Source organism: Oreochromis aureus, linkage group 2 (genome assembly GCF_013358895.1).
Source record: "Oreochromis aureus strain Israel breed Guangdong linkage group 2, ZZ_aureus, whole genome shotgun sequence".
NCBI lineage: Eukaryota > Metazoa > Chordata > Actinopteri > Cichliformes > Cichlidae > Oreochromis > Oreochromis aureus.
In genome coordinates, this window is record NC_052943.1 from 15113595 (window position 1) to 15135933 (window position 22339).

The 22339-nt window shown below is 38.3% G+C and overlaps 2 protein-coding genes across 8 annotated transcripts; one reads left to right on the forward strand and one right to left on the reverse strand.

Annotated features, from left to right (window-relative positions):
- Window positions 1-429: 429 nt before the first annotated feature.
- LOC116329739 (zinc finger protein ubi-d4-like) lies at window positions 430-15993 on the reverse strand. 4 transcript variants are annotated; one of them, XM_039619037.1, is made up of 11 exons: window positions 15976-15993; window positions 6563-6723; window positions 6160-6267; window positions 5812-6005; window positions 5602-5694; window positions 5151-5235; window positions 4504-4638; window positions 3770-3901; window positions 3446-3558; window positions 2131-2212; window positions 430-1975 (listed from the first exon to the last, which is right to left on the reverse strand). In XM_039619037.1, the coding sequence occupies exons 2-11, from the start codon at window positions 6693-6695 to the stop codon at window positions 1890-1892; spliced, it is 1161 nt and encodes a 386-aa protein (XP_039474971.1). In that variant the 5' UTR covers window positions 6696-6723; window positions 15976-15993; the 3' UTR covers window positions 430-1889. The 4 variants fall into 4 exon arrangements, with proteins under 4 accessions (XP_039474971.1, XP_031607709.1, XP_031607785.1 ...); XM_031751849.2 differs by lacking the exon at window positions 15976-15993 and adding an exon at window positions 8253-8408; XM_031751925.2 differs by lacking the exon at window positions 15976-15993 and adding an exon at window positions 8253-8389 and having other exon boundaries at window positions 5812-6002.
- On the forward strand, window positions 8349-21410 carry LOC116329589 (high-affinity choline transporter 1-like). 4 transcript variants are annotated; one of them, XM_031751736.2, is made up of 10 exons: window positions 8364-8432; window positions 11611-11718; window positions 15331-15551; window positions 16035-16148; window positions 17055-17210; window positions 17501-17649; window positions 17989-18132; window positions 19251-19404; window positions 19486-19703; window positions 19805-21410. In XM_031751736.2, exons 3-10 carry the CDS (start codon window positions 15368-15370, stop codon window positions 20360-20362), a joined length of 1677 nt encoding a protein of 558 aa, XP_031607596.2. In that variant the 5' UTR covers window positions 8364-8432; window positions 11611-11718; window positions 15331-15367; the 3' UTR covers window positions 20363-21410. The 4 variants fall into 4 exon arrangements, with proteins under 4 accessions (XP_031607528.2, XP_031607596.2, XP_039474950.1 ...); XM_031751668.2 differs by lacking the exon at window positions 11611-11718 and having other exon boundaries at window positions 8349-8432; XM_039619016.1 differs by lacking the exon at window positions 8364-8432 and having other exon boundaries at window positions 8465-11718.
- Window positions 21411-22339: the final 929 nt, after the last annotated feature.

Below are 22339 nucleotides of genomic sequence, written 5' to 3' on the forward strand. Positions count from 1 at the left end.
GCTGACAGGTGTGGCATCCGGTGGGGTCTTCTGCTGCTATAGCCCAGCTGTTCTGCACACCTTGATTGTAATGAGTGGCTGAGTTATTGCTGGCTTCCTATCAGCTTGAAGCAGTCTCCTCTGACCTCTGACAACAACAAGGCATTTTCTCCAGAGAATATATGCTCAGCCTGCAGCATATGGTCTTTCTGTAGTGCTTTTTATGATTATTTTCTGGAAACCCAAGAGATGGCTGTGTAGGACACATTCAAAATCACCGGAATTGCCTTTTCCAGGTGGCACTGACCTGTCTAAATTCAGTGAGTTGCTGCCATTTGGTTAAGTAAGCAGATCATTTTGTTAATAAGCAGTTAAACAGGGGTTCCAAACCATAATTAAGGAAGGAATAATTCAGGAAAAGACGAAAATGAAAAAACTATGAACACGTTATTCAAAGTGATATTTTTCATTCAGGCTAAATTGGCTTCAATACCAAAGAAATGTAAAAATAAAAATAGTACAACAAAGTACATCATTATACAAATACTCATGGAGGTTTGACATATCAGAATAATCAAATAAATCCAAACATGTCACAGTCATAACAAAAATAGAAAAAGGCAAATACAGTACAGAGAATGCATTAGGAGCTAGATATTGAAGTGTTTGCTATGCTGTAGAGTTTACAAAATTCTACTAGAAAACTCCCAATACCAATGGAATATCAGATAATACAAAATGTAAAAAATAAAATAAAATACAAACAATACAATGTCAATAACAACAAAAAATAAAGAGTGTGACATGAGAGTGTGTGTGCGTTCATACAGGTGCAATCTGCATGCAAATCTGCCTCAGTGTGACAAATGATGAAAGCAGCTACATTTTGTGAATGAGTGTGTGCCACTGGATCAACAGAAATGGGAGTGTGAAAGGATGATGTCACTGCCAGATGAAGTTTACAAAGCAAGCACAAAAACAGCTGTGAGAAAAGGATGCTACTTTATCCTAATTAGTTTCATGTTTCTGACGTCCCGGCAAAAATCAGGTTTTCTGTCTGATGGAGAAAGATGAGAGAAAAAAAAAAGGCTTTTGTTTGATGAGCTCAGCCTACAGCATATGGTCTTTATGTAGTGTTTGGTTGAAGTAATGGAGTGGAGATGAAAGGTAGCAAATACAAAAACTTTTTGAGCGAGTGACGAGCCGCTGTTGTGTGATGGCGGACCTCGGCACTGACCGGGTCCCTCTCTGGAAACTTCCTCAAAGGATAAATACTCCGATGGATCAGACAAAAGCACACATGCCACTACAAAAGCCCACTAGTAACCAGAACAATAACAATAATGATAATAATAATAACAATAAGAAGAAGAAGAAGAATACTCAACCGTTTACTGTATGTTGTGACATTTTCCTTTCGCTCCTTTCGGGGCATAAAAACAGATCATTCGGCAGAAGAAGAACTGTGGTGGGTTGACACTGCACACTGTGTCTTTGAGTGTGAGGGGTGCAGGTTATTAGCTGTGGTGCTAATCCGTTTTCTCCTAGGAGCTCCCATGGAGACAGCAGTTACTATGGTTACTGTATGCGCTCTGTCTCTGGTATCTGGTGTGTAACAGTCCAGGAGAAAGTGTGTGTCCATGCTGTTTGACTGCAGGCCTTGGGGACTCTGCAGGCAGGTTGGTAGTGACGGTTTGATCCCCGTGGTTGCTGATCTGAGGTCTGTTTTGGCTCTGTTACCCCCCTCCCCCTTTGGGCGCTGAAGATATGAAAAACTTCTAAAGCTGATCTGCAATCTCGCTCAGCTACATCTGGACCGAGCCTCGAGCTCCAGACTAAGAGGAGGTCTGACGCTTCAATTCGGGGTGGGATCCTGGTGCCTGAAGGGGGTGGAGTCCACCACTGCGTTGTCACTCAGGGGCGGAGCTCTGGTTTTGCTGGTATATGGAGGCTTTGTCCTTCAACAGAGCCAGGCACAGGTGGCAGCTCCAGCTCCCTGGAAAACACAGAAGCAAAGTGAGACAAGGCTCGAAGTGATGGAATCTCGGAGTAACTTGGCAGATACCAGAAGTCACATTTTTAGCGCTCTCTCAGTTGTATCTAACAATTTCCTTTGAGTTTGTTACCCTCTGCTGTAAAGTGTTTGCTTACCCTCTGGTGGTTCAGTCATGGGTGGGGTTAGACAGTACATGTGGTAGCCTCGATCACAGTCGTCACAGAACAGCAGCTGGTCCTACAAATACACAAAATTTCAGTTTGCTGGAGAAACGTTCACCTCTTTTCACTCTCCATGACTTTCTAAAACCCTCTGCATTTAATAATTAGTTATTGTTATTCATGTTTGGCTCTTCCACAGTGTGTCTTTTATCCAACCTTCCTCCCCTCACCCCCAACTAGTCGATAGCTGCCCCTTCCGAGCCTGGTTCTTCTGGAGATTTCTTCCTATTAAAAGGTTTCTCTTTCCCACTGTCACCAAAGTGCTTGCTCAAAGGGGGCTGTCTGATTGTTGGGGTTTTTCCTGTATTATTGATGATCTTTACCTTAAAATGAGACACTATATGAAAACTGACTTGAAGTAAGGAGGAACCACAGCACAGTTACTCTCAGAAACTGCCTCAACTTCTGTTTGTCAAAATAAGGTTAAAAAAAAAAGTATAAATAAATTAACAGACTTTTAAAAATACTGGTGACCACCAGTGCTACCCATCAGAGGATTAGGGTACCCCTTCATAGTAGATACACCTAAGGTATCAATTTAAAAATCTTACGACACGTCCTTCTCATTCAAATTATCGCATTAACAAGAGTTTCAGGAAACCAGACCTCACCAGGATTTCAACTAATCTGAGATTTTTAATAGCCAGCCCTATGGTATCAGTCTGAAGTTCTAACATCACCTCGTTGTCGAGTTATCGCATTCACAAACTTGGGTGTCCACGTCACGCGCCAACACCCCATCAGCCTTTTACACCTGAGGTGTAAAAAGTGTGGCTAAGTTTACAAACTCTCCTCTTTCCATTCAAAAAGAATATCTGATATCATTTCATATGATTTTCTCTTTATTTGAACACTATCCAATTTTTAAATCTGATATCCAAAGATACTGTTTCTATGGCCCAGTATGTTACACTGGTGTCAAGATAGCAGTTCAATAAAGAAAATAAAGTTAATCACACCTACATGAGCCACTATAACAACTACTTTGCTTTTGTTTTTCCTCTCAGGCTCATTAAACTCATTAAAAACAGAACATGAGATCACAGAGGTCAGATGCTCATTAAAACAAAAAGATTTTAAAATTAGACAGTTTTATGTGGACATGACGAAAAAGAGAAAAAAGGGGTCACAGGCAGTTTTTTGTTTTTTGTTTTTTTTTTAAAACTTAGCAGCAGCCAGTAACCACTACACATTAATGCTTTGGGAATCTGTTTTGCTAGAAACATAAAAAAAAAAAAAAAAAGCTCACATCATTCTCGGAGGTGCCACAAACGTTGCAGCACTTGCACTCGATGCACTGCCAGCGATAGGTCTTCACTGCAGCCATCATCACTGGTGTGAACTGCAGGCACGTCGGGTGGCCTATGCAAAGGAGACAGAAAAAAAGGACCAAAAACAGTCAATGTGGCATTTTCATGCAGTGCAATAATTTTTGTTGGTAAAAAACAACATTAAAAACAACATGGCTGCTTTTGTGTACCTTTATAGAAAGAACACACTAAGATTTGCCACCATTTCCGCTTTAAACTATATGTGTGATAACCAAGCCCAAAGGGACACGACATGTTCATACCTGAGCGACCACAGTCTGAACAGGATACCAACTCTTCTGATTGGCCGGTCTTCTGGTTTAGGGTGGAATCTCCCAGACAGAAGTCACAGTAATCGTTGGGCAGTGCCAGCCCATTGGGACCCTTCTTAGTAGCTGTACAGGAAATAAGTGAGGAACTATAAGAATCTGAACATATGAAGGAAAGAGAACACTGGGGTCTTCTTCCAGGTAAGCAGATCAGCATATAGAGCTTACAAATGAAAGTTTCAAATTTTCCAAGAACCAACCTGTTTGTATCAGGCCTTCCAAAAACAACATTTATAATGATGATGCATTGAATTATGATTGAAACTTAAGTATGAGTGACAACTCACAAAACGCACTTGTTTTTATGTATCTGAAAACACGATTTCGTGTGCACAAAGGATTTTTTTTTTTTTTTTTTTTTTTTAAAGCAAGACAATAGATATGTTTTGGGGTTAAAAAAAAAACAGAAAAAAATAAATATGGATGATATGCTTAAAAAAAAAAAAAGTCAAAAGTCCCAACTGTGCAAGCACGTTTCAGTCAGATATGCCTCCAAATTTAGGATCTGAAATCATGAAAATCAAAAAATGAAAAGAGCAAGAAAAATAAAAAAAGAATGAGAGAGAGACTTCTCTTGAACAAACACACACATGCTACATGGCATGCAACCAGACCTCCCTCCCCTCTTTCTCTCCATCTCTCTCTCTCAGCACTAGAGAGTGACTCACTCTTCTGCTCCTCAGGCTGGCGAGGAGTGGGTGGTGCCTCGATCTCCTCGCGGTCCTCGCCCTCCTCCTCTGCCAGGTGAGAGTGTGTATAGTGGTAGCTCAGGCCAGGACGGTTCTTGTAGCGCTTCCCACAAACTGACACACACACACATGGTCATACAAAAGTGTTACAGTTGTGGCAGCGAATTTTAACTACCGTCCAAAAGGCCCAAGTTGGAAACAAGGTGGACGTGCACCTTTCACCACCTCAAAACCAAGTAAAAAAACAAAAAAACAAAAACACCAACTTCATTTCATATGATTAATTTTTGGCGGACACGCTAGTAGCAAAATCACACAGCGAAGGAGAGCATTTGCACAGTGAGCTGGGGCCAACAGGAAGTTACACAGCACACACGAAGCAGCATCTCAGGGATAGGAGAGGAAAAAAAAGGGGGAAAAAAGAAGAAAAAAAAGATAACGCATCCCCAGGCGAGCAACTTTTTCAACTTCTGCGTAGTCAAACTTTAGTTCCAGGTGGGATCTTTCAGATGACTCCATGCATGGCACAAGGCTCATCTTTGTCTTTTAAGAGGAGAAAAGCAAAAGCCTCTCTTGCTGGCATGCGTGGCGCACACAAAGACAGTACACAGAAAGCTAATACTCACTGTCGCAGGCGTAAGGTTTATCCCTCTCCTCCAGTGCTGCGGCTGCGGCCTCCGTTTTCTTCTTGCCATTCTTGTCACTGCGACCCTGAACAACAAATTGCACAGTTGAGACAAACAGACTGACTTAAACAACACAACTTACAATATCCATGGGAAAAAAGTGTGTTTAAGAAAAACTCAGCAGCTCAGCAATTGCTGCAAGTTCTTTTAATTCAGTTATCTATCAACTATCGTCGTTTTAATTATGTAAGACAAATCATGTTGACTGGAAATAAGACAAAGGATGACTTGAATTATCATCTGGTCACATGTTTTTCTTTTTGTTATAATAAAGATTTCTTTATTTCATGTCAGAAAGATGTAACATCAGCTGTCAGCTAAGTTAATATTTTAAACATATCTGTGTGGACTCACAGTTGGTAATCCCTACGTGAAGAAACAGAACACTAACCTTGGACTTGCTCTTCCCTCGTCTCTTGGGGGTCTCATCCTCAAAGTCTTCGTCATCCAGATCATCCAGGTAGTCGTCATGGTCCAGCACTCTCTACCATAAAAATAACAGCCTAATTACTTCTGCTTGTTAAAAACCAAACAAACAAAAAAAATCATTTGTGCCATTTTTAACAAAAAGCATCAACATCCAGTCAGCTTTGGGTCTGACCTTACGGATGCGCCCAGAGGACGTGGTGGTCGTTGATGTCACAGGAGGCTCCACGGTAGCCGGATCGTCCTCAGGGCCACGGATATCCGCCACACCGCTCCTCCTGTCAAGGGGCTCTCCTTTCAGCAGGGCCTCCAAACTGCTGCCATCCACTGCTCCCAAGGCATCGCGCTTCAGACCCAGCTCCAAGTCTGCTGCACAAACAGAGCAGAACAAAAATGCATACAACCACTATTTCATTCACAGCTGTAACAGATAAACCAGCGTGAAGAAGAAAGAAAAACAGAAAAGAATTAAATCTATCGAATGTTTATTTAAATGGAAAAGTTGTTTCACCAGAGGTGGTACCTGGTTTGATTGGGGGGAAAGCCAGGCGGGGATCCTCAGGGGGATGAGAACGCCGTTTCTTCCTCCAGCGACGGGCTGGATAGGTGTAGAGCTGTCCTGGAGCTACACCTGATGTGACACAGAAACACCAAAAGCTGTTTTAATGAGAAAGATGACATGCTACATCCTATATATCAGTTACAGAGATAATCTAAGGGAGCTTGGAAAGAAAAGCGACTGGACTTCATCAACCTCTCATTCGAGAAGCAACTACTCAGTTCTTTAGTTCTTCAGAAGCTTCTCGGATAAGAGGTGAAATGTCTTCAAGAAACTTAAGGTCGTCCAGTCGCTTTTCTTTCCAAGCTCCTTGGATGACTGAGAACCTGCAAATACTTAAAAAAATCATCCAACACTACGTCTATACCTGCACTTCGGTGTCTCTTCTCCATCCAGATGTAACAGTTGGACTGGGCTACACCAGTCTGAGAGTCCAGGAAAGGCATAAGGATGCTGCGCTCAGCACACAGACGAGCATTATAATTATGACACTGCTCCATGGCATCTCTGTAATACTGCTCTCCAAGCCTGAAAAGTCAAAGTTGGACACTAACAGGTCAAATAACACATCGGAACAGACTGTTAATAATCAACTGCTAATTAAACAAAGTTAAAATAATCAACGCTGAAGAGATAAGTAAAAATGTATCAGCTTGGCTTGCTTTAGCTCAGCCCTGCACAGTAAATGGGTGCATCTCTAGCTACAACTATCCAGAGCTCAGAGCCAGGCACAAGTTAGCAGCCTCGATATGAGCAAAAGATCAATGCAGTTATGTGGAAAATTAGGCAAACAAGTGAAAAAGATACAAGAGTTATTAACATACTGCATACAACATACAGCAGAACATTTTATTTTCAGTAATTTAAGTGACAGAAGACCCTCTAATTAAACTTCAACTTGGGGGAAATTTTCAAGTTTAATCATCTCTTTATTATGAAAATAATATTTTGCTTTGAAAAAAAAGTTTAGTTTGGTTAATATATGCTCAGTTATAGTTCTTAGAAAAAAGGGAAACGGTATTGGCACGTGACAGTTAAGAGAAATCTGGCAAGAAAATTGCAATCAGTGGTTCTCTAGTACTAAACAATTATCTATTAAACCTTTTTTCAGCTCCTATTTTTGTTACTTATGTGCCAAGCAAATTTTAGCTGGGTTTAACAGCATGACTATGCTCTCTACAGAGTCAAGAGAGAGTGGATTAAGACACATAGCACCTGATTTTCACTTTAAAACAGTCTGTTTTGAATGACATGCAGCTGATACATGACTGTGCTATCACACAAACCGGCCTTGTTTGAGCTGCACAACAAAGGACCTGTGAAATTACTGCAAACGGCACTACCGAACAACCTACTGCGACTTTGCTCGCATATTTCACCACAAATGTCTCTTTTACTGCTTTGTGATTACGTCACAATTTAACTATTTTAACAGAGTAGTCAATGTCGATGTATCTAAAATGAATAATTAAGGGTTACTGCTCTCCTCATAAATACACAATTAATTATGTTGAATCATAAGCAGTAAAACGATGATATTTTCTTTCTGTGGTCAGTTTATTTAATTATTTACTTACGGGCGACACCAAACCAAGCCTAGTTTCATTTGAGCATTCAGCATTAACAGTAACGGTGGAGGGTGTCAGAACAAAAGGTTGATTGTTAGCGACTCTCTCGTCACAACAAAGCGCCCGCCAACCTGACAGGTTAAAGGAAAATTAACCCTCCTTCATCTGCGTGTGGCTGGCTACAAACAGTTTAAAGCTTTTAAACGTAAAAGCACTTTTAGTACAATTAAAACTAGCTGAACTGGGCTAAAACGGAGGCTGAAATGCAGCTCCATAGCAGGGTTGATTCCCTTATGTTTCCCCAAAGCTAACAAGCTAACAGTAGCACGGAGGATAACGTTATCCTCTTGGGACAATTATCGTATTCAACACTGAAGATGCGATGTGCAATTTTTCTGCGCCCTGCCCTTAAAATGATGAATAATTAACTAAAAAGCGCTCCTGTGCTGCTGCTAGTTTTACTCTCACAATAAATAAAGGTAAACTTACACTTTAACAACACTGTCGACGGCCGCCGCCATATTTGCTTATTGCGGTTGTGTGATGTGCCACTGCGCCTGCGCACAGATGCTGGAAACCGTTATTGCCTCCACCCGGCGAAAAACACGAAGTGCGCATTTTTACAGCAAACTCCTCCGCACTTCGGTTCCGCTGCACAGCTACGTTCGGGTAAGAGGAGTCATTTTTACTAAAGGTGACCTATAGACGAAGGAATATTACACATGAGCAAAAACTAATGCATAAAATACTGATAAGTTTAGAAAATGTGCCATGTGTTTAAACTGTGTGTCTCTGGAAGTTTTTTTTTTTTTAACTACAACCAAAGTTCAAATTTGTCAATAGAACAAGCATTTATGTTTACTGTGAGGAAGGGTTGTCTACAGTAGGTATTTTCAAAAGTTTATATGCCCAAGGGCAAGCCAACATAACAATGCACACCTGAGTTAATGTTTCAAGTATCAAGAAGTTTATTGTCAGTTCGTATAGTGTTACCCAGGCTGAAACGAAGTCCTCTTTCTCATCAGCCTCTACAGTGCAATAGTCAATACAAATTTAGCTGAGCAGTAAAAAGGCAGTAATAAATCGTAACAATAAATAGGGATAAATAACATAAATTCTAAATTCTAAAACAAACACAAGTCTAAATAGTCACACGCATTCAGGTAGCAGCAGTCCTTTCACGCTTTCACAGAAAAGGGTAATTAATTTAAGTAGTGTGTGTATCTGGTTAGTATATTGTATCTTCTGGGGAGTATAATGTGTGCTCAAAGTAACCCCTGCACCATATAATCTTTGCTTATTTTAACTGTATTTTTTTCTAAGAGAGCTGCCATCCTACTATCATATGCTTAGCCTCAGTGGCCTTATCAAACAGTCCAACAAACGGGTCTAGGTGCTTCTGGTTCAGGTGTAGCGCTTTCTCAATGAAAGAAGCCAAGTTTTTTTCAAAGATTATTAGGTGTGCCATTGATAGTTTGTTTACTTGGTCTGTCTGAGGTCTGTTTACATGCTGAGTAAAGCTCAAGTTGTCTTCCTGAAAGTTCAAGGATGCAATTCCTCCACTGTTATCTACTTCAATGTCATGTGCCAACACAATGCAGAGCACTGTGTACGAACCTGGATACTGTGGCTCCTCTGAAAAAGAAAGCCTCAAATCATTGCTTGACTCCCTGGTATAACTGCCTGGCAAACCTGCACCTTAAAGCAGATAAAGCGTAAGCTTGAGAGGAAATAGCGTCTTATTAAGTTAGAGCTTCATTGAGTCTGGAAAAGAGTTTGCTGCCCTAGCAAAAAGCCCTGGTTGAAGAAAACAAGAACAACCCCAGGTGTCTTTTCAGCACTTTAGCCAGGCTGACAAAGAGTCAGGGCTCTGTTGAGTCAAAAATTAATTAAACGTTAGCTTGAATTTCTTCATGAATAAAATTTTAACCACAAGAGAAAAATAATATTTATAACAGTCCCACAGACATATTATATTTATACAGATACTTTCAATACTATAGTTATTTAGATTTTTTCTCTTTGATTGATCATTCTCCATTAGCGCTAATAATCACTTCTTCGAAAGCATCAATCTGTGATCCCATTCCTACAAGTCCATTTGGTAATGCTTTAATCTTGAGTGTGGTCTCTTTCTAATAATGGGCTATGTACCACAGCATTTAAGGTGCCAGTAATTAAGCCATTGCTTAAAAAGAAACCCCTTATCCAGCTAATTCAAAGCCAATGTCCAACCTTCCATTTATCTCAGAAATTCTTGAAAGAGTAATTGTAAAACAGCTAACAGAGCATCTGCAGAGGGATGATTTATTTGAATAGTTTCAGTCATCATCACACTACAGAAATGGCATTATGAAGGTTAATGATCTTCCTATAGCCTCTGACAGGTCATGTCTCTGCTTGTCCTGCTAGACTTCAGTGCAGTGTTCAATACTGTTTATCACAACATTTTATTACAGAGATTAGAGCTTGCTGTAAGTATAGGAAAAGTACTGTGCTGCAGTGGTTTGAATGATATTTATCTATTAGACTCTAATTTGTTCATGTAAATTGAGAGTTTGCCTCTTACAATAATTATGGAGTATCACAGGGTTCAGTGCTAGGACCAATTCTGTTTACATACCATTACTATGCAGATTCAATTCAATTCAATTCAATTTTATTTATATAGCGCCAAATCACAACAAAAGTCGTCTCAAGGCGCTTCATAGGTACATAGAAAAACCCAACAATCATAAGATGACATGCAACTTTATCTATCCATAAAACCAGATGAAACACACAATCATATCATAAAGACATTAAAACCTAGTCATTAGTATGTGAAATTAAAATGTTTTATTACAGTAATGCTGACTTTAAAAAATAGTGAAGGTTTATTTCAGCATGTTGGCATCACAAGTGTATCAGCTGATAACAAAAACATCATTACTGCCAAATCAACATACCCAGTGTACTTTACCACTCAGGCTCTGGGCCATCAGGCAAGTGTTTATGTTGAACCGTGCCCAATAAATGCCCCTGACTTAGACTTAACTCTAACTTTGACCCTCAAACTGGCTTTTGAAAGGGTATAAAACATTAGGGTCAGCTAAAAAGTTATAAGTTTGGTAAGATTTTTTTTTTTACATCAAGGGCCTAAATAAATTCTGACACTCAATATGCTGACAAGAGAACTTTTTGTTTATGTGTATTTTATCTTTAGTTTCCAGCGCAAGATGACGTCAGTCACACATGTAGCCTAAGCAGTTTGTGAAAAAGTTGCAACCTACAGCAGGAACAAGGTCCTAACTGTTCTCATTTCAAAACAATAATATTTTTTATACATGAACATGAAGTGAATAGGGAGTTTGTAGATAAAACAAAAGAGGGTTACTCTGTCCACAAACTAGTTATCTTAGATCTAGTATGTAAAGTAATCATATTTATTCTCAATAAAAGACTTACTCATTGATGAATTGAAAATTCTGAACAAGTTACTAGATTTTGAAATCATGTGCCACTCTGCAGAATGAGTGTTTTTTGCTAAAGCACAGGATTTTGATTGCAGTGTAACAATGTCTACACTGTATTTTAGATTGCATTGCAACTTTTGCTGAAGTCAAGACTCTAAATCTCCTTCCGCCACAATTTCATTGGCTAAAAGTTGCAATTCTGTAATTCTTTAGATTTAGACTTTTATCTCTGCAGGGATTTATTAAATCTAATTATTTCCTCTGGCATCGGTATTCTTGAACAGGCACTTTTTGTCTACCTGGAAATGATCGTAATTTCCTGGGTCCTTTGGTGTCTGTCAGGAATGAAAAAACCTGCATTCAGCCTCAGATTTTTGCCTTATCTGCAACAGGCTCAGCCCTCTATGCCACGAGGAAGCTTAGACTGACTATGAAACAAACAGAAAGAACAGTCAGGCAGAGACGATAGGAAAGCAGCCCTGGATTCAGGATTCACAAAGGTACCAGAATACCCACACTAGTGTTTGACTTTGATTCTCATTGCTTAAACCTGTCACAAGTAGCAGTTAGCAATAGCTTCTGTCTGTATTTACTGGAGCTGTTGACTGTAAATTAAACTAAGCTGGTCTCTGATAAAGCAAGCATGTGTTTTAGTTTGGCACTTACTGGTGACTAAGATTTAAAACACAGTAAAAGTGTAAAAGTTTACAAAAAATACAAATAAGAGTCACCGTATCACTTTTTAGTCTACACAAAAGGTCACTCAGATCAGGTTTTAAGCCAGTTTTTACCACTGCATTTTCACATTCATAATATGCCACAATCCATTTATATGGATTTATAAATTATTTTCAAAGCTTTCATGACAGTTTGTAACATGTTTTTAAAGTATTTTAAGTGGTGAAGCTAATGCATTATATGTTTAATATTCCCAATGCTTTTCCTTGAATGCAAGGTTGGAGAATTGTTAGGTGTGGCTAACATTTGATCTAACTACTTCTCACCTAACCAGTACTCAGGTCAGTTAGGCATTTTTTTCAGTTGCCAAGGCTTTGTGCAAATTTTGTCGTATGCACTTTCTGTTTGTTTTTGTTTTTTTTAACCACAGAAGTATTCGTTACCTCTATGATGATGATGATGATAAAGAGAGGGAATTCACACAGGCAGACTTTATACTGTTAAAACGTTCCCTAAAATAAAACAAGCTTTTAGAGCTGGGAACTGGGAGCTTTGTTCAAAGATGTATGTCTCAGCAGCTCTTTTTATTAACAAATACAATTTTTGTTATTTTTGTTCTAGCTGTTAGTGGGAGTAGGCTCTAATTTTATAGGTGAGTGAGTCTTTTAAGGTTAATTGATTTGAAAAAAAAACAACCCACCCAAACAGTTACAGACTGGTTGGTGGCTTGTCATTTGTTTAGGTACTTATTTACAACCCATCAGTAGATGAGTTGCGTTTTCAGAAAAATACATGTCCATAAGTGTTTTAATGAAACTGACTTATTTAAAATGTTGTAAATAAATTCTAAGTCATAAATTAATTATATACCTCCAAAAACTGGTCCAACAGAAACTGAACATTGTAAACTGCAGTGGTAGAGCAGGTTATCCAGAAACTACGCAGTTGACATGTAAATTTATATTCTAAAAAATGCCTCCTAGAGAAAGTCTCCTAGTCAGTATATTGTGCCCCAGGTGCTGTGTCAGTTTATGTCCACACCTACAGTAACTCTATGTCTCACCAGTAGAGCCCAACACACAGTTTACAAAGTGCTTACATTTTTTACCAGTGTGATGCTGACTCCACCACATAAGTAACTTTTAAAATTGTAATAGTTGTGGTCTTGCTGGCTTATTTTTTTCTGTGATCAAACCACTAGAACAGTTTCATGAAGGCATTAGCTGGGTTTTCATTATCACTAGCCACACTAGTCAGTACTGAAACTACTACACAGTTTGCTATAAATCTTCATATCTTTTTTATTTTCCGCCTACGATATCTTGACATGATTGATTTGAGATTTGGTATTTTAGTTACCTAACGTAATATTGAAACAGACACCGTGATGAAGTCAGTACATTAAGTTTTTCAGCTTTACCAGGAATAGCTTGGGTTGAAAAAAAGAGGCACGCGGCTGAAATAAAAATCATCCACCAATTTGTGGCCTTTAATATTAGAACAGTAGCCTGAAAACACGTCACTACCCCTGAAAGAAACAGGCTGCCTTTTCTACCAGAATAAAAGACAAAGAATAAATAGTATTTTGTATTTGTATACATGTAACTATGCAGCATGTAACTCCCCTAATCTGGCATTCTGGTTTGCCCCAGGGGTTCTTAATTATGGTGGTTGAGCTGCTTTTACTCTTTTGCTCTACATTCTGCTGAGGAAACACGTAGGAACAGGTTACTACTAAGGTTACTACGGTGACTGTTACTAGCAGCTATATTGGCAAACATTCTTTTAATTCAGGGCACTTGTTTGTGTCCAACTCAGGTTTACCAGCATTTATTGTTTGTTGTTGTTTTTCATAAGTTTTACTGAGTTTTTATTGGGAATGAGTGTCGTGTGTCAGGTCAGCCAGTTTACTGATATTGAGGTTATTTGTGGGCTTTTATCTCCTCTTGCTTTTGAGCCCACTGTCTTGGACTTTTTACTAAGCACTTGATGTAAGTGTCTAACGTGTAGCAGCAACCGGCAAAATCATTCTTAGCTGTGAGCTCCTCCTGTCACTACGGTCTAGCAGCAGAGCCAAGCCGGTGGATATTTCTCCGGAGCTTTCTAGACTATATAGAAAAATCCTCATGTAAGAAACAAGGACCAAGAGGCGGAATACAGATGCAACTCAGAAACGACCGTAGAAAGCTGCTGGCTCTCCCTACCATCCTCTTGTCCAACGTACAGTCTTTAGCTCTCTTATTAATCTCTGCCTTGACATGCGACAGTGTTTGTAAATAGTGGTTCTGTGAGTTTGACTGTGGGAGTATATTGTGTGGGTAAGCTGCAAACAAATTTCCCTTTTTTGGGATTAATAAAGTTGTTTTGAATCTGAATGATGAACTACGCAACATAGTTTTCAAGTTCTCAAGATAAATAATTACAAGATGTGAACAGTTCTGATGAAGCTTTTCTTTTAGGCACAGGTAGGCTTGCCTTCCATAAACTGTCACTTAAATAACACCCCCAAAATCTCAAATAAACTCAATAAATGTCCTTACCTTTTCAGTCGTTTCTAGTATCAATCATTGAAAAAAAGGGAAAAATATAAGCAAATTTAATGATCTCCATCAAAAGTTTCACTCCGGCTTTAACCAAGTGAGGCCATCAAGACTGTAACCACAGGTATTTGACGTCCTCAAAAATCAGAGAGATTTCTGATCTTCAGAAAGGAGCTTTCATCTTTTTTCTTTAAATCTCTCTGTATGCTCTCTATATATTCATCCTCTGTCTCTCTAACTCCTCTTATTTCTTGATTTGAATTAATTCTGAATACTTGATGATCTTTTAGGATAGAAGATGATTCTGTACTGACTGAATACATTTTTAACCCCTTTCACTAACTTAATAACTAGTAAACAGTAAAAAAAAAATGTAACTGAAAATATAGTCCAGTATTTAGAATTCTGCTACACTGGTTACAGTGTGGCACCTGGCAGCTTATTCATCTACAGATATCAGTTTATAGAGTTGTAAGTATAACTACAAAGTTTTTTTCCATTTCCAGCCTTGGTTTTCTGAACACATTTTTGGAGTCATGCCAATATAAAACTAAACTATAACTGAGTAATTCAACCAAGAGAGAAAAGTCTTAAAAACAAACCTTACATTGTGAAGGAAAATTCCAACCCCAATCAAGAGCTATTCTGGGAGTTGTGAGAAACGAGTCAGTAGTTTTCAACTGTAGAAACTGTCAAACATTTACTAAATTCTAATCAAACAGTAGCACTCCAGACTGCCCTTGACTGCCCCACCCATATGACATTACAACTGATAATTCATAGTTTAAAGTTGGCCACACCGTTTGTAGGAAACGTTAGGGTTTGACTAAAGATTGTGCATTTGAAAATCAACTTATTAGAGTCTTGTTCTATTTTTTTTTTTTTTTTCATCAGTGGAACCACGTTTTGTCAGTCATTAAAGCAGCACACAATGGCTCTGAACATCCCGGGGCTGGTGGTAATGGTGGTCTTCTACCTGATGGTGCTGGGCACTGGCCTGTGGGCCTCGATTAAGTCCAAACGGGTGCAGAAAAGCAGCCAGGCAGCCCAGACAGAGGTCACTTTGCTGGGAAACAGAGGGATCAGTCTGGTAGTAGGAGTCTTCACAATGACAGGTGAGAGTGCATGTTTCTGGATATTTGGCTGTTATTGTTAAGACTACTCTGCCGTTTGACATAATTTCAACAAAAACATGTGCAGCTATTAAGATAAAGGGACCAGCCTGTTCAGTGTTAGACACACTATGAAAAGGCTGCATCCTTATAATGTAAAAGACAACAAACCTTTCTTAATACAGTTTTTAAAAATATATTGTTGTGCATAATCTAGCCTCTTTTATTACATAGTGAAGTGGAACTTAATCAAAGCTAATAATTTTCTTTTATTGTGCAATTTAATTCCTACATTTTGAGTTACACTGACTCACACACAGTTAAAAGAGAAAACAGATTTTTTTAAAATTTCATCTCATTTACTAAAGTGTTCACACCATCAATTAACTGCTCATTTAAGCCAATATTAATTCAGAAGCCTCTTTACCTGAGCCTGAAGGTCACAGTGTAATTCCTCTGTGTGTGCTTGTGCTGTGCTCTCTGCAGCTACTTTTGTTGGAGGCGGCTTCATCGTTGGTCTGACAGAGGCAGTGTACACACCAACTATGGGGCTGGCCTGGGCGGTCATGCCAATAACAGCAGCCCTGTCTTTTATTGTTGGTAAGAGTTTTAATAATAACACTATCATGTGTATAATTTCTGTGTTTGCACACTATTTCACATTTTCTGAAAAGAGGGGCACATGTGTGTGTGTGTATGGTACTACAGAATTTAATCATTATGATTTCTCAGTCATACTCTGGTACGCCTACAAATATCATATTCATCTGAGCTATTACAAAAAACATCTACAAAATGACCTTTTCCAAAGCAAGGTTTTTATTTCTTGATATTATTTTTAACGTCTAAATCAGGAATGATGTGTCTTATAAGACAAAGGCATATAACTGTGTCTATATGATTACTTTAAATGTGTATTAAATCGGAACTCCACAAATTTACAGAAACACTTTTTATGCGTAATGATTTATGCTGTGCAAAATCATTAGGATTATTCGAGAATCAACACTGTTTCTGAAGGGCCTCTTTTTTTTCAGTGTCCACAATGACTCAGTATTACAGGCCTGTAATGATAAACTGCTAAAGTACTCTTTTGAATACACAACAGACTGCATGCAGTGGCACTCACAATAATGTACGGAGCCAAATTTGTCTCCCTTTTGTGTGTTATTTCATAATCCTGTCACGACTAGAAAAATCTCAAAACCTACCTTTTCTAAATTAGCAGGCATGTGTTAAGGAAGTGGGAACACACATCCGTGCAAATTAGCACAAAATAGGATTTGCACAAGATTATAAATGAATCTTAAAGAGGAAGTCCACTGATTTTCAGTAGTGAATGTGAAGAATTTGTTTCTGCCTGTAGATGGAACTGCTCAAAATTCGATAAATACAACAAATATTAGTTAGTTGAGAGTCAGCGGCCTGTGTGGTCTGCATCAAGTTGCACTCTTATGCAGGCAGGCGCACAAACTTGTCTCCCTTTGTTTGATTTTAATCGTTAAGGTGGACTTTTCTTTGCCAAACCAATGAGAGAAAGAAAATATGTGACAATGATGGACCCGTTCCAGATCAAGTATGGAAAATCAATAAGTGGAGCTCTGTCCGTGGCTCTGTTAATTTCTGATCTAATCTGGGTGACAGGAACTCTTATCGGCTTAGGTGAGTGACACCCACATATTTTTTTTTCGTTCTCTAGTGATAACACCTGCAACCGAATAATTTCCAGGATAGAAACAAGTGTCTTAAGTTCGTGCTGCTACAATAGTTTTAACAGCATCCCAAACACATATACAACAACCTAGTATGATCATATTAACTAGAATTTCATTAAATCGTACTAACGCATGCTGTTGGTGTCATCCTCAAGTGACTGAACACATTTTCCTAAACTGAATGAAGGTAATTCTGATGTATGTGGTTCTGTATCGTTTACTGTGTTACTTTTATAGGAGCAACAATAAGTGTGGTCCTGGATTTATCCTACATGGTTTCCATTTGGATCTCTGCTGCTGTAGCCATCGTATACACATTAATGGGAGGCCTCTACTCTGTAGCCTACACAGACATAATACAGCTAACACTCATATTCTTCAGTATGGTGAGTTCACTTGCACGGGAAACTACAACCTTCTTTATAAAATGTTGGGAAACTGTGTTGAATTTATATAAAAAAGCACAATTAATGCAAATAATTTAGAGTTTTAAGTTTGCAGAAGAGACTATTAACCACAACAGTTTCTCATACTGCTTATAATATAGGATTAGAATGGTTTCCAGTACATTGCATTGTATTTGTATTACAGTTTTAGGGTGTTTTTAAATTTTTCATTCCAACTTTTTAGAAACGGTTTTAATTTAATGTAGGCAAATCTAATGTGATTGTGAATATTGTGACTATTTTAGTCTTCATGTCCTTGGATCTTCTTCTATTCTGCAGTGGCTCTGTGTCCCCTTCACCCTGATAAACCCCCACTCAGTGGACATTACTAAGACTGCTTTCAACTTTACCTACCAAGCCCCCTGGATTGGTTCTGTAGATAAAGAAAGGCTATGGAGGTGGATTGATAATTTCTTATTATTGGTAAGAACTGAATTTGTTTTTATTTAGGACTGAATTTGGTAAAGGAAAAAACACAGTAAAACATTAACAGTTGCAGAGACCAAGACAGATTTCTAGCAGTAGACTCTTGATGGGTATTAAAAGATATAACTGTTTAAAATTAAGGCTGTCTATCAGTAAGTACAAACAAGCATCCAAAATAAACTATTACAAAGAAGAACCTAAAACGACCAAAATTTTAAAAAAAAGTTCGGTTCAATTCTATTTTATTTATACAGCACCAAATCACAACAGTTGCCTCAAGGCGCTTTATATTGTAAGGTAGACCCTACAATAATACATACAGAGAAAAACCCAACAATAATATGACTCACCTATAAATGGATCAGTTTCAATAAGTAGTTTTCATCCTCTGACTATGAACCTCAAGCAGATGAAATCCAAGATGTGAAAAGTGGTTCCAGTATAACTGGTCAGAGATGGATCAATCAGGTTCATAAATAAAATAGAAAAAAAAGCTTTATCAGCTTTGTCAAAGCTGATAAAAGAACGATAAAAGAACAGGGTATCCCTTTAAATCCAGTAAAACTAAGGATATCAATGTGGACCGCAATATTCATCTTAGAAAACATGAGTGGAGAAACTATGGTTAACAAGTGAACTCTATCAAATTACATTCAGCAATATTCAGTCATTCAGCATTAGGCCTTCATGGGTATGAATTATTTGCATGATGTACGCCTAATGATGTAATGGGGGACAAAAGGACATAGTTTTCATTTAAATTAATGATTACTAATACTTAATACTATAATTAATACTAGAAATGTCCATTTACATTCAAGGGGCCTCTGAACAAGTACTGAAACTCCAAATAGACACAAAACAATCAGTCTGATGAGAGACAAATGAGCAAATGTTTAAACCGATAATGTGCACTCCATGTGAACATTATAAACCTAAAGCACATAAATTAATCAGAATTAAATAAACAGTTTGTCATTTGCTGAGTGCTAATAAAATATAAATATTTAGAGAAAAAACTAAAGGTGAGAGGTTGTAAACTAAAACAACATTACCCTAATAAATGGCTAACTAACGAAATGACCGGCTAACTGTCACACTGTCATTTGTTTAAGGCTTTAGGTAACCTTGGATATCAGGACTTCCACCAGAGGACTCTGTCAGCCTCTTCATCAAATACAGCCAGGATCACCTGCTTTATTGCAGCTCCACTTATTTTTGTACTTGGAATCCCATCTGTGTTGATTGGAGCAGTCGCAGCATCAACAGGTACAACAACAGAGAAATAGATTTAATAAAATTGTTAAAATATATTTTCATTTATTTGTACTTTCTCGGTTTTTATACCAGACTGGAACATGACCTTATATGGCTCCCCATCCCCCTTTGAGCGAGGAGATGCTGGTCAGGTTCTGCCAATTGCTCTGCAGTACCTCACTCCAAACTACATCTCCATCATTGGTATTGGAGCTGTAGCTGCTGCTGTGATGTCCTCAACAGACTCTGCACTATTATCTGCTGCCTCCATCTTCTCATCCAACATATATAAGAACATCCTAAGGACCACAGTAAGAGACCTGAAAGGGGAAGATTAGAGCTGTGGTTATGTCTTTTCTGTTTCAGTTTTCAGATTTTTTAACATTTTTTTATTTTATTTATTTTTTTGCAGGCATCAGACAGGGAGCTCCAGTGGGTGATCCGTGTCACTGTGGTGCTGGTGGGCGTGGCTGGCACATCGCTCACCTTCCTAAACAACAGCATCATGGTTTTTTGGATCCTGGGCTCAGACATAACCTACACCATCATGTTCCCTCAACTAGTCTGCGTCCTCTTTTTCAACATCTCCAATGGTTATGGCTCCATCATGGGCTTGCTAGTTGGAGTGCTGCTGAGATTGCTCAGTGGTGAACCATCCATAGGGTTACCTGTTGTCCTTCACTTCCCGGGTTGCACTCTTGAAGATGGCATCTATGTCCAGCGCTCTCCGGTCAGGACTATCTGCATGTTATCCACTATCTTTGTTACTTTGTTGTTCTCCTACCTGTCATCACAGCTCTTCAACAGAGGATTGATTTCTGAGAGGTGGGACGTATTCAAAGTGAAGGCCAACAAACAATCACAAAAACTAACATTAACGAGCAATGGCATCATCAAAACAGACAAGGAGGAGAAGCCCGATGGTCAGAATGAAACTGAACTAATGCTAACCACCAGTCAGCCGGAGTGACAAACTAATGATTTAGTGGGATGCAGATGTATTTTTTATGGTGATATATTATCACACCTTCTATTTTTATGCAAAACATTTTGTGAATTGATCATGTTGGCCTTAGGACCTTGGAGGAATTCATTGATTCTTCCAAAGTCATCCATTCGTTTATAATCAGTGCATGCTTTCTACATGCAGTATATACATGCAGTATATACATTTCTTAAAATTACATTGAAGTAATTTCTTTGAATTCATTTTACTAGGATTTCTTTAACTGATTACTGTTAGTAATGGTGAATTATACTGATATAGTGTTACATCAATAAAATTCCCAAAGAAACTGGGAGATAATACATGAATCACTGATGGAATATGAGTCCGTTTATATGTATGAATCTTATGTAGCATTCATGCCACTGGCATTCATTTTGCTGGATGGATGTATGGAATGGAAGATGGATGCTCGCAGTAAAGTGCTTCCTTACACAACAAATTATGATTTGGGAAGAGAATTAAAAATATTTTTGGACTTGCACTTATGCTACAATCAGCTGATTTCAGTTCATTTTGAACTGAAGAGGAAGATAGTGGTCTACAGCGTGGATATGGACATTATTTTTATTTTTATTGCCCAAAGGAGGAGAGCACCGTGGGAAAGTGCAAACTACATTGACAGAAACTGCATTATGCTGCTAACACAACTTCGGCTCTTTGCCAACAACTGCAAGGACAGGATGCTAACGCTAAGCTAACCAAAAACCCAGAGTGACTTAAAGCTGAGTGAATGCTGACCCCAGCCAGCAGCCAGACCCTGAACTTCAACAGGTAACATCAGTGATGTGCAGTCAGGCTCTACCTGTTCATGTTGCTAAAGTAGAATCACTGTGGACATTACTGTAAAGTTTCTTTGTTCCGGTTCTAATCTTTTCTTTGTGTTGCCGGCTTTGTGTTCGCATGTAGATGCTTTGAGAACGATCATATGTGTGTCCTCATTAGGTTCAGCATTTGTGTTGGTGTGTAGGGCTGTAGTATATAGGTTTATATTGATAAATGGTAATTATGAGACTGTGCGTTTCATGCAATTTTACGGAAAAATGCTGATATAATGTAAAGAGTAACAAATTACTGTCTTCTGGGAGTAATTACTTTTAGCAATGACCCCAACACTAATCAACACCAAGAGTGGAAATACTGCCATTATGCACAAACGTTTGACAACATAACACGCAATTAAGTTGCACAAATATAATGTCTTCTATATGCTGCTTAGTGATGATGGTGACTCTCAAAGTGGATGCAGTGAGAATCCAATGAGAGTTGATAATGGAATCAGAATCGCTAAATTCTTATCAATTCTAGTCAGACTACAGGACAATTTTTCACTGTGCCAGAGTCTATGTTAAAAAGCTCAAGTACAGTATGGCCTGTAGCATTTGTATGATAGTTTACTGGCAGTGGTTTCGGTCACAGTCATGTTGGAGCTGTAGTAACAAACAAATGGTTTACTGGAATGTAGATTTGTGTTGTTATAATGTTACACTAAACAGAGAATTGACATTTGAAGTACCTTTAACTGTTACTTCTGAATTTAAAGCCATATGAACATTATGTAAAATCTATATCTCGCATGCATTCTGAAGTATGTAAGTGTAGGTGTTAGCATGCCTGTATACCACTTATTTAAATATATGTTTTGTGTGCACTGATAGAGGGTACTCATGTGTTACATTTAGTGCGTGTGTGTATCATATATAGCAGGATTCTGTTGGGATTTAAAGGAAATCAATATGCAATTACAATCCTATTTCCAATAATCTTAGGTCAGTCACTACAGTTAAATGTAATTCAAAAAACAAATCTAAGATTTGGAAATAATTTCTTTGGATTGTTCAAATGTTTAAATTTAACACAGTATATATCTTGTGAATATCTGAAATATAGCAAAACTTCTAATTTTGTATTAGAACAGACTCAACTGAAACATAAATAATT